Source organism: Salvelinus fontinalis, chromosome 3 (genome assembly GCF_029448725.1).
Source record: "Salvelinus fontinalis isolate EN_2023a chromosome 3, ASM2944872v1, whole genome shotgun sequence".
NCBI lineage: Eukaryota > Metazoa > Chordata > Actinopteri > Salmoniformes > Salmonidae > Salvelinus > Salvelinus fontinalis.
Genome location: NC_074667.1, coordinates 35,178,935 through 35,195,212, shown reverse-complemented (window position 1 = coordinate 35,195,212; position 16,278 = coordinate 35,178,935). Strand labels below are relative to the sequence as shown.

At 39.4% G+C, this 16,278-nt stretch overlaps 1 protein-coding gene across 2 annotated transcripts in view; it reads right to left on the bottom strand.

The window, feature by feature from the left end:
- LOC129845905 (carboxy-terminal domain RNA polymerase II polypeptide A small phosphatase 2-like) overlaps positions 1-11,015 on the bottom strand; it is a 39,555-nt gene extending 28,540 nt beyond the window's left edge. The window contains exon 1 of one of the 2 annotated variants that reach the window (XM_055913842.1): positions 10,429-11,015. In XM_055913842.1, coding sequence (XP_055769817.1) covers positions 10,429-10,489 — 61 coding nt within the window. In that variant the 5' untranslated portion in view covers positions 10,490-11,015. The remainder of the gene's footprint in view (positions 1-10,428) is intronic. The other variant, XM_055913849.1, reaches the window with a different exon arrangement.
- Positions 11,016-16,278: the final 5,263 nt, after the last annotated feature.

The following is a 16,278-nucleotide window of genomic DNA, read 5'->3' as shown; positions in this document are numbered from 1 at the left end:
TTTTTATTATGATAAATCGTGTTTCTGTCGAAACATTTTAGTGGCTTAGGACGCCATGTTTTTTGACGTAGCTTCGCTTGGCGCAAACTGTATTGAAAAGTAAGGATAAATTAAAAAATGTAATAACGCAATTGTATTAAGAATTAAATTGTCTATCAATCCCTGTCCACCCTATATTTTTTAGTCACGTTTATGAGTATTTATGTATAAGAGTAGATCACTGTCTAAGTGGCGCAAGGACGTTTTCTTTACCAGCTTGTCTACATTTCACATTGTCTAACCATGATTTTGGTGGCTAAATATAAACATTTTCGATCAAACTGTATATGCATGTTGTAATGTGATGTTACAGGAGTGTCATCGGAAGAATTCTGAGAAGGTTAGTGAAAAAATTAATATCTTTTGGCGATGTTGACTTTTATCGCTCACTTTGGCTAGAATCAATGCTGGGCTGCTAATTGCTATGTGCTAAGCTAATATAACGATTTATTGTGTTTTCGCTGTAAGACACTTAGAAAATCTGAAATATTGTCTGTATTCACAGGATCTGTGTCTTTCGATTCGTGTATGCTGTGTATTTTTACGAAATGTTTGATGATTAGTAGTTAGGTAAACACGTTGCTCATTGTAATTATTCTAGTCCATTTGTGATGGTGGGTGCAATTGTAAACTATGCCATCTACCTGAAATATGCACTTTTTTCTAACAAAACCTATCCCATACCATAAATATGTTATCAGACTGTCATCTAATGAGTTTTTTTGTTGGTTAGGGGCTATAAATATCTTAGTTTAGCCGAATTGGTGATGGCTACTGGTGTTGGTGGACAAATAAAAGATGGTGGAATATGCTAATGTGTTTTTAGGTAATAGATGTACATCTTTACATATTGTGTCTTCCCTGTAAAACATTTTAAAAATCGGAAATGTTGACTGGATTCATAAGATCTGTGTCTTTCATTAGCTGTATTGGACTTTAATGTGTGAAAGTTAAATATTTTAAAAAAATATTTTTTTTGAATTTCGCGGCACTGGTTTTTCAGTGGGGGGGGGGGGGGGAGTGCCGCTAGCGGCACGCTGATCCTAGACAGGTTAAGATAATGGTACTGAAAAACCTACAGAATGAAAACGCCACGAGAAAATCTGTTTGTCAGCAAGTGGGAGGGTTCAGGGGTTGAATTAAATGTCAGCGCGTACAAGGTAACCACACCTGCAGAACACGTTATGCGACTGAATAAGGTAAGTCTGAACACCAAATACTGAGAAGTGCATTGGATATGCGCGAGTAGGAAATGTCTGAATCGGCCCCTATGCGTATTGGAGTGGATCCAGGGTGTCTGGGATGATGCTGTCAATGTCAGCCATTACCAGCCTTTCATGGTTATAGATGCTAGTGATTCAGGGCCAGTCATTTAGGCAGAGGGACTATGGTGGTCTGCTTGAAACAAGTAGGTATTATCGACCGGGTCAGGGATAGGTTGAAAATGTCAGTGTTGACACTTGCCAGCTGGTCAGGTGATGCTCGAGTACGCGTTCTGGTATTCCGTTTGGCCCCACTTCCTTGCGAATGTTAACTTGTTCAAAAGGTCTTACTCACCTCGGCTTCGAAGAGCGAGATCACAGTCTTCCGTAAGAGCTGGTGTTCTCATGCATGCTTCAGTGTTGCTCGCCTCGAAGCGAGCACGGAAGTCATTTAGCTCACCTGGAAAGCCCACGTCGCTGGGCAGCTCACAGCTGGGTTTCCCTTTGTAATCTGTGATAGTTTACAAGTACAGCCACATCGGTCGAGTGTCAGATGTGGTTTAGTAGGATTCAATCTTAGTCCTGTATGGATGCTATGCCCGTTTGCTGGCTGGTCATGGGCCGTAGCAGGATTTCTTATAAGCATTCTGATTAGTGTTCCACTCTTTGAAAGTGGCAGCTTTAACCTGTCTAGGAGTGGGGAACCCCTCGCCAACAGCTAATGAAATTGCAGGACGCCAAATTCAAGCAACAGAAATCTCATAATTCAAATCTCAAACATACAAGTATTAGACACCATTTTAAAGATACAAATCTCGTTAATCCAACCAAAGTGTCCGATTTCAAAAAAGCTTTTTGGCGAAAGCAGAACATATCATTATGTTAGGTCAGCAACTAGTCACAGAAAGCATACAGCGATTTTCCAACCAAAGAGAGGAGTCACAAAAAGCAGAAATATTGATAAAATTTATCAGTAACCTTTGATATCCTTCCTCAGATGACACTCCCTGGACAACATGTTACACAATACATGAATATTTTGTTCGATCAAGTTCACTTGTATATCCAAAAACCTCAGTTTACATTTGGCTTTGCCTCCAAAACATCCCGTGAATTTGCACAGAGCCACATCAATTTACAGAAATACTCAAACATTGATAAAAGATACAAGTGTTATTCACAGATTTAAAGATAAACTTCTCCTTAATGCAACCGCTGTGTCAGATTTCAAAAAAACTTTACGGAAAAAGCACACCATGCAATAATCTGAGTACGGCGCTCAGAGACACACACAAACCCAAAAGATATCCGCCATGTTGGAGTCAACATAAGTCAGAAATAGCGTTATAAATATTCACTTAACTTTGATGATCTTCATCAGAATGCACTCCCAGGAATCCCAGTTCCACAATAAATGTTTGATTTGTTCCATAAAGTCCATCATTTATGTCCAAATTACTCCTTTTGGTTGGTGCGTTCAGTACACAATCTAAACTCACGACGCGCGGGCAGGTCCAGGCAAAAGTTCAGATGAAAAGTCATATTACAGTCTGTAGAAACATGTCAAACGATGTATAGAATCAATCTTTAGGATGTTTTTAACATAAATCTTCAATAATGTTCCAACCGGAGAATTCCTTTGTCTTCAGAAAAGCAATGGAACAGAGCTCACTCTCACGTGAACGAGCTCAAAGCATTCTGGCAGACCTCTGACTCATTCCCCTCTCATTTGGCCCCACTTCACAGTAGAAGCATCAAACACGGTTCTAAAGACTGTTGACATCTAGTGGAAGCCTTAGGAAGTACAAGATGACCCCATAGACACTGTGTATTCGATAGGCCAAGAGTTGAAAACCTACAAACCTCAGATTTCCCACTTCCTGGTTGGATTCTTCTCCGGTTTTCGCCTGCCATATGAGTTCTGTTATACTCAGACATCGTTCAAACAGTTTTAGAAACTTCTGAGTTTTTCCTATCCAAAACTACTAATAATATGCATATATTAGCAACTGGGACTGAGTAGCAGGCAGTTTACTCTGGGCACGCTTTTCATCCAAACGTGAAAATGCTGCCCCCTATCCATAACAAGCTAACCTTTAGCGCAGCGTGAATGTTGCCTGCAATCCATGGCTTCTGGTTAGGTTATGTACATACGCTTACTGTGGGGACCACATTGTCGATGCACTTACTAATGAAGCCGGTGAATGATGTGGTAAATACCTCAATGTTATCAGATGAATCCCAGAACATATTCCAGTCTGTCCTGCAGCTTAGCATCCAATTCATTGGACAACTTCCGTATTGAGTGAGTCACTGGTAATTCCTGATTTAGTTTTTTTTGGAATCAGGAGAATCGAGTTATGGTCTGATTTTCCAAATGGCAGGTGAGAGAGGGCTTTGTATGCGTTTCTGTGTGTGGAGTTGAAGTTCTGTCGCCTCTAGTTAGCTAGGTGACATCCTGGTAAAAATGAACAGATTTCAAATTTCCCTGTATTAAAATAACCGGAAACGAGAAACCCCACCTCCGGGTGTGCATTTTTTTGTTTGCTTATGGATCTATAGAGCCTGTTGAGTGAGGTACTCGTGCCATCATCGGTTGTGTTCGTAAATAGATGGCTACTAAAAATATAGATGAAAACTTTTGGTCAATAGAATACCTCATGATAAGCTGCAGACCATAAGTTCCTTAACTTCTCTGCGCTACGGATCCCTTTTACGGGATCACTTTCCTAAACAACCGCTAGAATTGCAGGGCGCCAAATGCAGAAATAATACAAAAAATATTTATAATCATGCAATCACAAGTGAAATATACCAAAACACAGCTTAGCTTGTTGTTAATCCACCTATCGTGTCAGATTTTGAAAATATATTTTACAGCTAAAGAAATCCAAGCTTTTGTGAGTGTAGCTTTCAATGCTACAACAGCTAGCCTTATATTAGCTTGGTCACGAAAGTCAGAAAAGCAATCAAATTAATCCCTTACCTTTGATACTCTTCGGATGTTTCCACTCACCAGACTCCCAGTTACACAACAAATGTTATTTTTGTTTGATAAATATTACTTTTATTACAAATAAACGGCATTTGGGTTGCGCATTATGTTGAGAAAACCAAAGCCGTGTTCCGTTCAACAAATTCCAAAAAGTATACGTAATGGTCGTAGAAACATGTCAAATGTTTTTTATAATCAATCCTCAGGTTGTTTAACAAACATAATCGATAATATTTCAACCGGACCATAACCTATTCTTTAAGAGAGAAAGGAAAATGGGGAGCCCTGTCTCACGCGCAGGAAACATTCAGAGGACACCTGACTACTTATGAAACATCTCGCTCATTTTTCAAAATACAAGCCTGAAACTATGTCTAAAGCCTGGTCACAGCCTAAGGAAGCCAATGGAAAAGGAATCTGGTTGATACCCCTTTAGATGGAGGATAGACGGGCCAGGAAACACAGTTTAAAAAATATATCACTTCCGGGTTACATTTTCTCAGGTTTTCGCCTGCAGAATAAGTATTGTTATACTCACAGACAATATTTTCACAGTTGGAAACTTTGGGGTGTTTTCTATCATAATCTGTAAATTATATGCATATTCTACGATCTGGGCCAGAGAAAATGTCAGTTTACGTTGGGTACGTTATTTAAAATAAAAAAATAAAAAATCTGACCCCTAGCGCTAAGAAGTTAACCTGTTTGGCGTGCAAGCCCGACGTCGGTACATTTTTGACAACAGCCACTTCAAGTGCAGGGCGCGAAATTCAAAAGATATATTTTTTTAATATTTAACTTTCACACATTAACAAGTCCAATACAGCATATGAAAGGTACACATATCGTGAATCCAGCCAACATGTCCGATTTTTAAAATGTTTTACAGGGAAGACAAAATATGTAAATCTATTAGCTAACCACGTTAGCAAAAGACTCCACTTTTATTACTCCATCAGTTTTTGACTCCATCAGTAGCTATCACAAATTCGGCCAAATAAAGATATAAATAGCCACTAACCAAGAAACAACCTCAGATGACAGTCTGATAACATATTTATTGTATAGCATATGTTTTTTCCCGAAAAATGTGCATATTTCAGGTATAAATCATAGTTTACATTGCAGCTACATTCAGAAATTGCACCGAAAGCAGCCATAATATTTACAGACACCACCGTCAAATACCTAATTACTCATCATAAAACATTTGAAAAATACATAGTGTACAGCAAATGAAAGACAGGCGTCTTGTGATGCCAGACAATATTTCCGATTTATTAAGTGTTTTACAGCGAAAACAAAATGTAGCATTATATTAGCTTAGCACAATAGCCAGAAACACTTGGGCGCCGGCGACTACGACAGATATATGAAATAACATCATAAATTGGGTCTTACTTTTGCTGATCTTTCATCAGAATGTTGAACAAGGTGTCCTTTGTCCAGATGAGTCGTTGCTTGGATTCAGAATGGCAACTTTCTCTCTCCATTTAGCAAGCGTGCTAGCCGGGTTGCACGGATCTCTCCATGTAAACAAACGGAAGAGAACGGAACACGGCAAAACTCCCGAAAAAAATTCAATAATCTGATGAAACTATATTGAAAAAACATACTTTACGATGATATGGTGACATGTATCAAATAAAATCAAAGCCAGAAATAATAGTCGCATATAACGTCAGCAAAACAAAAGGCATCCCCACTGTCCAAATTGCGTTCTTCAGAGTACCGGAAATTGGGTACACGTCATTCCAAGAGGATTTATTCCATCCCAGTTCGAGATAATCACCTCATTTCTTCTCTCACAGCCTTCTTGACACCCAGAGGAAGGTGTATGACACGTATGTATACTAATAGGTCTTGTGCCCATGTATAGGCATGAAGAAGAACAGAGCATCGATTTCAGACGTTCCACTTCCTGGTCAGGAAAAGTGCTGCAGAATGAGTTCTGTTTCACTCAGAGAAATAATTCAAACGGTTTTAGAAACGAGAGTGTTTTCTATCCAATAGTAATAATAATATGCATATTGCACGAGCAAGAATTGAGTACGAGGCCGTTTGAAATGGACACATTTTATCAGGCTACTCAATACTGCCCCTTGCAGCCATAAGAAGTTAATATTAGAGATCGTGCACCAGCTGCTGTTAACAAAGACACACCCCTCCTACCTTAGTCTTACCCGAGTCTGCGATCCGGTCTTGATGATGCATAGAAAAACTAGTGAGATGTATATTATCCATGTCCTCGTTCAGACACGACTGAGAAACATTGAATGACAGTTTTTTTTAGGTACCATTGATAGGATAGTCTAGAACAGACCTCATCCGGTTTGTTCGCCAGTGACTGCAGAAGGGAATGGCGGTCTATTTGCTTGCTGATGTAGTCTTGTCAGGATGCTGCCTAGCCTACCTCTTTCGCCGCCACTTCCTCTTAAGAGTCCCGGGGATTAGGGCCTGGTCCAGAGTAAGCAGAACGCCCAGAACTGCAGACTTGTTGAAATATAAATTTTCATGCAAATCGAGGTTAGTGATCGCTGCTCGTGTCCAGAAGCTGTTTTCGGTCACAGGAAATGGCAAAGACATTATGTACAAAAAAGGTTTGGCTCAGCATAAAATCACACAATACAGCTGAATTGGTCAGTAGTCTGTAAGACTACCATCCATTGCACAGTGCACATAACACCTGACAGCCAACCTTTTGCAATGCTGTCAAAAGCATGTTATCCTGTCTAGGATCAGCGTGGCGCTAGCGGCACACCCCCCCCCCCCCCCCCCCCCCCCACTGAAAAACCAGTGCCGCGAAATTCAAAAAAAATATTTTTTTAAAATATTTAACTTTCACACATTAAAGTCCAATACAGCTAATGAAAGACACAGATCTTGTGAATCCAGTCAACATTTCCGATTTTTAAAATGTTTTACAGGGAAGACACAATATGTAAAGATGTACATCTATTACCTAAAAACACATTAGCATAATCCACCATCTTTTATTTGTCCACCAACACCAGTAGCCATCACCAATTCGGCTAAACTAAGATATTTATAGCCCCTAACCAACAAAAAAACTCATTAGATGACAGTCTGATAACATATTTATGGTATGGGATAGGTTTTGTTAGAAAAAAGTGCATATTTCAGGTATATGGCATAGTTTACAATTGCACCCACCGTCACAAATGGACTAGAATAATTACAATGAGCAACGTGTTTACCTAACTACTAATCATCAAACATTTCGTAAAAATACACAGCATACACGAATCGAAAGACACAGATCCTGTGAATACAGACAATATTTCAGATTTTCTAAGTGTCTTACAGCGAAAACACAAAAAAGCGTTATATTAGCATAGCACATAGCAATTAGCAGCCCAGCATTGATTCTAGCCAAAGTGAGCGATAAAAGTCAACATCGCCAAAAGATATTAATTTTTTCACTAACCTTCTCAGAATTCTTCCGATGACACTCCTGTAACATCATATTACACAATCCATATAGAGTTTGATCGCAAATGTTTATATTTAGCCACCAAAATCATGGTTAGACAATGTGAAATGTAGACAAGCTGGTCAGAAAATGTCCTTGCGCCACTTAGACAGTGATCTACTCTTATACATAAATACTCATAAACGTGACTAAAAAATATAGGGTGGACAGGGATTGATAGACAATTTAATTCTTAATACAATTGCGGAATTACATTTTTTAATTTATCCTTACTTTTCAATACAGTTTGCGCCAAGCGAAGCTACGTCAAAAAACATGGCGTCCTAAGCCACTAAAATGTTTCGACAGAAACACGATTTATCATAATAAAAATGTCCTACCTTGAGCTGTTCTTCCATCAGTATCTTGGGCAAAGGATCCTTTCTTGGGAGTAATTGTCTTTTGGTGGAAAGCTGTCCTCTTGCCATGTGGAAATGCCAACTGCGTTCGGGATGAACTGAAAAGCGTGTCCAGCTATTCACATCGTTGCAAAAATAAATGTCCCAAAATCGCACTAAACGGATATAAATTGCTATAAAACGCTTTAAATTAACTACCTTATGTTTTTAACTCCTATAACGAGTGAAAAGATGACCGGAGAAATATAACAGGCTAAACTAACGCTTGGAACAGGTGCGCGCCGGTGTCCTCTAGGCTCATGACGCAGCTCCCAAAGAATGACTAGCTTCAGGGTTTTTTCATTTGTAGGGCCTGTGAACGCGCAATCGACCCCGTTGGAATCGTCATCACGTAAAGGCATCCAGGGGAAGACGTAAGAAGTGTCCGTATAGTCATAGCAATGACAGTGCCCTTTTAAATGACTTCAGAAGAGTGGCCAACATTTCTCAAATCTGACTCCATGTCAGGGAAATTGCTGTAGAATGGGCTCTGTTCCACTTAGAGACAAAATTTCAACTCCTATAGAAACTATAGACTGTTTTCTATCCAATAATAATAATAATATGCATATTGTACGATCAAGGATTTTGTGGGAAGCCGTTTCAAAAATTACCCAATTAGCATAAATAGTCTAAACAGCGCCCCCATCCCCAACAGGTTAAAATCGTTGCCAGCAGCACAGTTGCAGTAACCAACACTCTGGATAAGATTAAAAAAAAACAGCCTAACCAGCTCTGCTAGGGTGAGTAAAATGGTCAGTGAGCTGTCTGGAAGTAGCTAGTCAATGTTAGCTTGGGTGCTTGACAGCTGTTAGGTCAGAATGCTCAGATCAATCCTACTCCTCAGCCAGAGCGTCCAGTATGCGCCCTGTACGCGCCGAGAGCGAAACGCTCTGAATTTACAAACTGACAACGCTGAATTTACGAATGACCAGAGCGCACCCTGGCACTCCAGATTAAATTTACAAACACACCCGTAGTATAAACCAGCATTTAGTCTTGAAATCTTTGGTTGTTTAGTACACGGCCTCACCTGAATCCTTAAAGAGATAGGTGGGATAAAGCTTTAGAGGGTGTGAACCATGCTGAATGGGACCAAGAAGAGCTCTCCAGTAGGCGTATCAAAATATTCAAAGGCCATTTTCTCAAATATGAGGTTACAAGTTAATCAACTTTCAAAGCAGAATTAATTCTCCATTGCTCCTGAACTGTAGTGTATGATAATACAATTTTCTAGCTCTGAGTCAACTTTTACTCAATGTAAAAAACAATTTCAAATGTTGCTACATAAGACCGAATCAAGCCTGTTGGTCACATATTTTTACATGTGGGTAGGGGTGACATCTGAAACGTGCACAAACATGCTCAACATACATACGTTGTATCTATCTTTGTCGCCTGTACATACGTTGTAATCATCTTTGTCGCCGGTGGCCTTAACCAAATCGTATGTTGACGGTCTGTATTGCTTAGGTATTAAAGTCTAAGTATAATTAAGTAGACAAAAGTTTACCAATGTTTTTATGTTTAATTAAAAGAGCATCTACTTTGACAGATAATTGGATTACAGTCCATAGGAGTAAAATAGCTACATCCGAGCCAAACAAATGAATGTATACAAACTGATCTGACAAATTACAAACAAAAGTTTTCTGTTACTGTCTGGAAAAATAAACTGACCAGGCATACTACAGACAACGAGTTACTTCTAAACGTTCAACACTTGTCTGTCTCAATTGAAAAGCCGTGAAAAAAGGTCAAACGTAATTGAAAGTACAAATAATTAAATGTATATTGTTCTTTACTACGTGGCTCACAATATAGGCTACAATCGATGGGTTTCCAACAACGTAGTTCGCTAGTTACTTTGCTGTTAAAATAACTTTATCCAGAGGTTCCCTATCCCTGACTGACCCTATCGTCTGCGAGATGGTCGTTTAGCTACCCGTAACGAACTAACGAGTTACGTTCAATTATTTGACTCGCATGCTGAATGTAAAATGGACACCCACACAGTGGCAAACCTAATTCAGTACAACCAGTATTTGGAATATCTTCATGCCATACATGTAATGTCAGACACATTTACCAATAACTTGTTCACATGACAAAACTCACTCAAACCTGACATTCATTAATTAATTAGACCGGGGCAAGCCAATGATTGGCGTGTAACTATTAGCATGCTAGCAGCTCCTACTAGTTAGCTCGCGCGCCAGTTGGCTGGCTTCTTCCGCTTCAACAAACAATATTATACATTGCGAAAGTGATCTCACTGAGCGGATAAACACGAGGACTTACCTGTTTTGGACGGCAGTTGACTATCTTCTTTCTGCACTTGAGTGATAATAGAACTTTCCATCTAACAAATGCACAGCCCCTCAAAGTCCAATCCGTTACCCCAATTTGCAGGTACTTTCAACATTCAGCTAGCTGGTTATCAATCACGTTTACCAACCCGTTGCGTTTGGTATCCGAAAATATTCCAATAAAAACAGCTTCTTGTTTTTTCTCGTATCAATTATAGCTTCCGCTATCTTTCCTAGTTCAAGCTAGCCAATGTGTTTCCTGCGTTCAACATGAAGTGTATTAGTGTAACGCTGGGGTCCCCTCTGATAGCTAGCTAACACTAGGAAAGACCTCGCTAATACTCCAACATGGAGAATCCAGGCGAAAAAAGCAAAACAACCGAGGAAATGGGGCAGGGAGCGGTTTCAAGTTCCCCTTAATACTGATAAACAACCTTGGGTGATCATAATCCCCTATAAGAAAACTGAAAATGTGTTGGTAAAATAATTCCTTATCTTGGTCCAAATTAACAATGTGTATATGTCTGATTAATAAATTATTGTTTTAGTATATCGGATGACGCTTTGTTTTTGCTCTTCTGAGGATTTTGGGGGCGCCTTGAAACCGCTCATCGTCGCGGATTGGATCACGTAGAAGTGGGAGTACCACAGGCATTCTTCTCAACTCGCTTCGGAGTTCGTTCTGAGCGCATTCCTGTGTTCGCTAGTAGTCGCAGGGTATATGGCCGGGTTTGATGGTCATGGCTTGAAGGGATCCATATTTTGTCAAATTAACATCAGATTTCACTTTTCGTAGAATATTACGCAGTAGGTTAGTATAATTAGGTTAAGGTTAGGAAAAGGGGGGGGGGGGGGGGGGGGACTTGTGAAGTTAATTTCCCTCCTAGCAATGACCATATTTGGTTGCGTTCCCCTTCTCAGATGTTGCATGCATCAACCAATGGTTGCATGCCACGTCATCGACCGTGTCATCGATTACACCGATTACGATAACATATCATTTGGTTAGCTGATACATAAAGTAGGCCTACCTATCTAGACGTTGTAAAATCTAGCAGACATCAGCAACGCCTGGGCAGAGGCATGCGCCCATTATCGATATAGCATATGGCTCACGGACAATTAGTTTGTTTAATATCCGTATACTATGCTTATTTAGACTAGTTTGACATTTAATAAATTGCATATTTCGATGCTGAATACTATTCTAAATGCTATTTATATATACATTAAGTAGTAGACATATGTGGTTGAAGCCTATGCAAAGGCCTATTGCCAAAATGATCATCTATCTGCGGCAATGGAGGGCAAAATAAATTACTGCCATGTGAAATATTTGAACTGAAGACTATAAAGTCTGCAGATTTTTTTGTTTTGACCTTGTGGCAGCACAAATCGTTTGATTACAATCCACATTTTATAATTTCATCATAGGCTAAAATTAGCCTTGCTCAACCCGTTTAGAACGGCATTTATAGGACCATTTTCATTTTTCATCACCTAGTTATTTGACTTTTGATTGATATTCTATATCAGGGTTTCCCCCAAAAACGTTTAGAATCGTTTTTTGGGACATAAAAGACCAGGAAATTACCAGGAAATCAGCTCATGGTAATTTTAATTCAGGAAATCTGTTCAAGTACTCCCACATATAAATGGCTTATGTGATCGTATCCCAATGTAATCCAAGTTTTGAAATTCTGTTTTTGTCTGTGAGGTTTTTTGTCGTCAATTTACATTTTCTGGACACCCGGCCATCCGCTCAAGAGAAAATTGGCCCATGGCTGAATGAAATTGGGACCCCTGTTCTATATTGTCATACAGAGTATGATTGTAAACTGCTTATAAACATTATTAGGTACATACTTGTCTGATTAACCTACATATCCTCTTAATCATGCATGTAATAACACCTCAAAGTCAATTATAAGATTTCTCTCCATTATGCAGAGAGAGAGAGAGAGTTTGAGTGTTGTTTGGAAATATAGAATATCTACAACACCGTCTGCATAACAATGCAATACCAGGCAGAAATTGTATTAATCTACAATGATGGTATGTTTGTATAAGGGTTTGTTGAATTCGTTTTTAAGAGATGACAACATATAGAAATCGAAAGTTTTCAACACAGCTGGAAAATAAATGAGTTAACTAAAAACAGAATACAACAGGTGAACATGCATAACAAAAATGTCAGGAATAAGTTCTAACAAACACCAAGCAAAAAACACCGGAAGTGTTTTGATAAGAGCCAAAGCTCATTAAAAACAGCAGTGTGACTAGGCTGCAGATTGGATAAATGAATTATATTAATTTCATTGTGATATACATTTCAAAAAATGCACTGCAGCCAATGATGAATAGGCTTATGGTTGACATCACAATGATATCTGTTTTCTATATGTTGCTTCTAATGTTTTATCATGCCTCTGAGGACTAATGTCATTGAGTAAACCTTCACATGTACAGTTGAAGTTGGAGTCATTAAAACTAATTTTTCAACCACTCCACAAATTTCTTGTTAGCAAACTTGTTTTGGCAAGTCGATTAGGACATCTACTTTGTGCATGACACAAGTCATTTTTCCAACAATTGTTTACAGACAGATTATTTCACTGTATCACAATTCCAATGGGTCAGAAGTTTACATTGACCATGGTCACTAAATTGACCGTGCCTTTAAACAGCTTGGAAAAGTCCAGAAAATGATGTCATGGCGTTAGAAGCTTCTGATAGGCTAATTGACATAATTTCAGTCAATTGGAGGTGTACCTGTGGATGCATTTCAAGGCCTACCTTCAAACTCAGTGCCTCTGCTTGACATCATGGGAAAATCTAAAGAAATCAGCCATGACCTCAGAAAAAAAATTGTAGACCTCCACAAGTCTGGTTCATCCTTGGGAGCAATTTCCAAACGCCTGAAGGTACCAAGTTCATCTGTACAAACAATAGTACGCAAGTATAAACACCATGGGACCACGCAACCGTCATACCGCTCAGGAAGGAGACGCGTTCTGTCTCCTAGAGATGAACGTACTTTGGTGCGAAAAGTGCAAAATCAATCCCAGAACAACAGCAAAGGACCTTGTGAAGATGCTGGAGAAAACAGATAAAAAAGTATCTATATCCACAGTAAAACGAGTCCTATATCGACATAACCTGAAAGGCCACTCAGCACTGCTCCAAAACCGCCATAAAAAAGCCAGACTACGGTTTGCAACTGCACATGGGGACAAAGACTATACTTTTTGGAGAAATTATGTGGATATATTGACGCAACATCTCAAGACATCAGTCAGGAAGTTAGAGCTTGGTTGCAAATGGGTCTTCTAAGTGGACAATGACCCAAAGCATACTTCCAAAGTTGTGGCAAAATGGCTTAAGGACAACAAAGACAAGGTATTGGAGTGGCCATCATAAAGACCTGACCTTAATCCTATAGAAAATTTGTGGGCATAACTGAAAAAGCGTGTGCGAGCAAGGCCTACAAACATGACTTAGTTGCATCAGCTTTGTCAGGAGGAATGGGCCAAAATTCACCCAACTTATTGTGGGAAGCTTGTGGAAGGCTACCTGAAAAGTTTGACCCAAGTTAAACAATTTAAAGGCAATGCTACTAGACACTAATTTAGTGTATGTAAACTTCTGACCCAATGGGAATATGATGAAATAAATAAAAGCTGAAATAAATAATTCTCTCAACTATTATTCTGACATTTCACATTCTTAAAATAAAGTGGTGATTCTAACTGACCTAAGAAAGGGAATTTTTACTAGGATTAAATGTCAGGAAATGTGAAGAACTGAGTTTAAATGTATTTGGCTAACGTGTATGTAAACTTCTGATTTCAACTGTAATATCTCACTCTCTGACAACATACTCCAACCTGTCCCAGATATGCCTGAGCAATACAGTGTGCGCTGCATTATGCGAGGTCTGGCACTATATACAGTAAACCAATACATTGACCTATAGGGAAAGAGGAAGAGAGAGCACACATGTGCAGGCAGCAGAACAGTGAAGTAACAGGGAAATAGAAGGGTGTGATACTGGATACCCATTGGTTGAATGTGAGGAATTTATGGTAAACCTATACAGAGGTCACGTGATCCTCAGTGTCTGGCAGGAACGAGGGGGCTGAAGAGAGGGAGACAGAATAAGTAGAGAACACCAGCACTCACAAGGGTGGGGCAAGCATACACACATAGCGAAGTTAACGAAAACAGTGGTGTAGTAGTCCCTTTTGATTAATACCCCTGGTTACAAATATATTTATATCTCAACTACATCGTAGACCACAAGCTGAACTCATGAAGTAAAGACACCTCCTGTACCATGTGATTTGCAGGAAGACTGCTCCCCCTCCTCCTTGCCCTGAGGTGGCCTCTGCTGTTAGAGCCCTGGTTCCAGGAAAAGGGGTCTAGAAGGCAAACTGTGATGCCTGGGCAGAGTGAAACAGGAGGATAGAGAGAAAGAGGGAATAAGAGAAGGACAGAACGAGAGAGACGGCCCGCAGAGAGGCGTAGTAAAAAGAGGTGATAAAACAAGAGAAGCAAAAAAAATGGCCAAATAAAGAGATTTTGTGGGAGACAGAAGAAAGGGGGATACCTAGTCAGTTGTACAACTGAATGCATTCAACTGAAATGTGTATTCCGCATTTAACCCAACCCCTCTGAATCAAAGAAGTGGGGGAAAGAAGGAAAGAAAATGCAAGAAAAACCCTCCCATTTTACATAAATCCTAAACCAATCTCACTGTCCAGCAGTGCAGACTGCTCACTTTGGGAAAATAAGGTATTTCATGGAGAACCCCTTTGTAGAGTAAAACCAGTTGGCCTACCTGTAAAATGGAATAGATGTTTGAAGAAGAATGTTTAAAAAAAATATGAATGTAGAAATTATGTATGTGCAGAGGCTTTCATTATTTATAAAGATGTCATCTTGACAGAATGGAATAACTTGGAGTGCAATAAATGTAACTGCAACAACAGCAAATAAGCAATAAAATGTTTAAAATAAAAAATAAAAAAAAATTGGCAAGTATTATAAATAACTGTCGAGGCAAATATTCTCTCTGGTTGACACAAGACATGTGTTTTAGCTCGCGGGCACCCCCGTGTGTATTCAGACCGTAAGCATCGCCAGAGATTTGGGCCTCACTCCCTCCTATCCGAGATAACTACTTCAGCCCTCATCCAACACACGTTCTGCCAGTCACATTCTGTTAACGGTCTGCAGCTAGCGATTGGAACGAGCTACAAAAAAAAGTCAAACTGTCCAGTTTTATACCAATTTCTTCATTCAAAGACTCAATCATGTACACTCACTGACAGTTGTGGCTGTTTCGCGTGATGTATTGTTCTCTCTACCTTCTTGCCTTTTGTGCTGTTGTCTGTGCTCAATGTGTGCCATGTTTTGTGCTGCTGCTATGTTGTGGTCATGTTGTGTTGCTGCCATGCTATGCTGTTGTCTTTAGGTCTCTTTATGTAGCTTTGTGGTGTCTCTCTTGTCGTGATGTGTTTAGTTCTATATATATATTGTAATTAAACAGCAGGGAGCAGGTCTCGAGGGAGCAGGTTAAATAAAAAAATTAAAAAACAATTGAGTGCGATAGGCATACGGCTACTACACCTTGATGACCCAGGCATAACTTGCTGACTGATCAATCAGCACCTTTTATTCATTTTAAATAAACAAATTAATAGCTTCCAAAAATCACTGTAACCTACCTACATATCAAATCGTATGTTGAAAAATATATACAAATATTCGATCATGTTGTCCCTATGCACGTTATTACGGTGTATTACGGTACACTAACGTTACCGTAGCTTTTCTATCG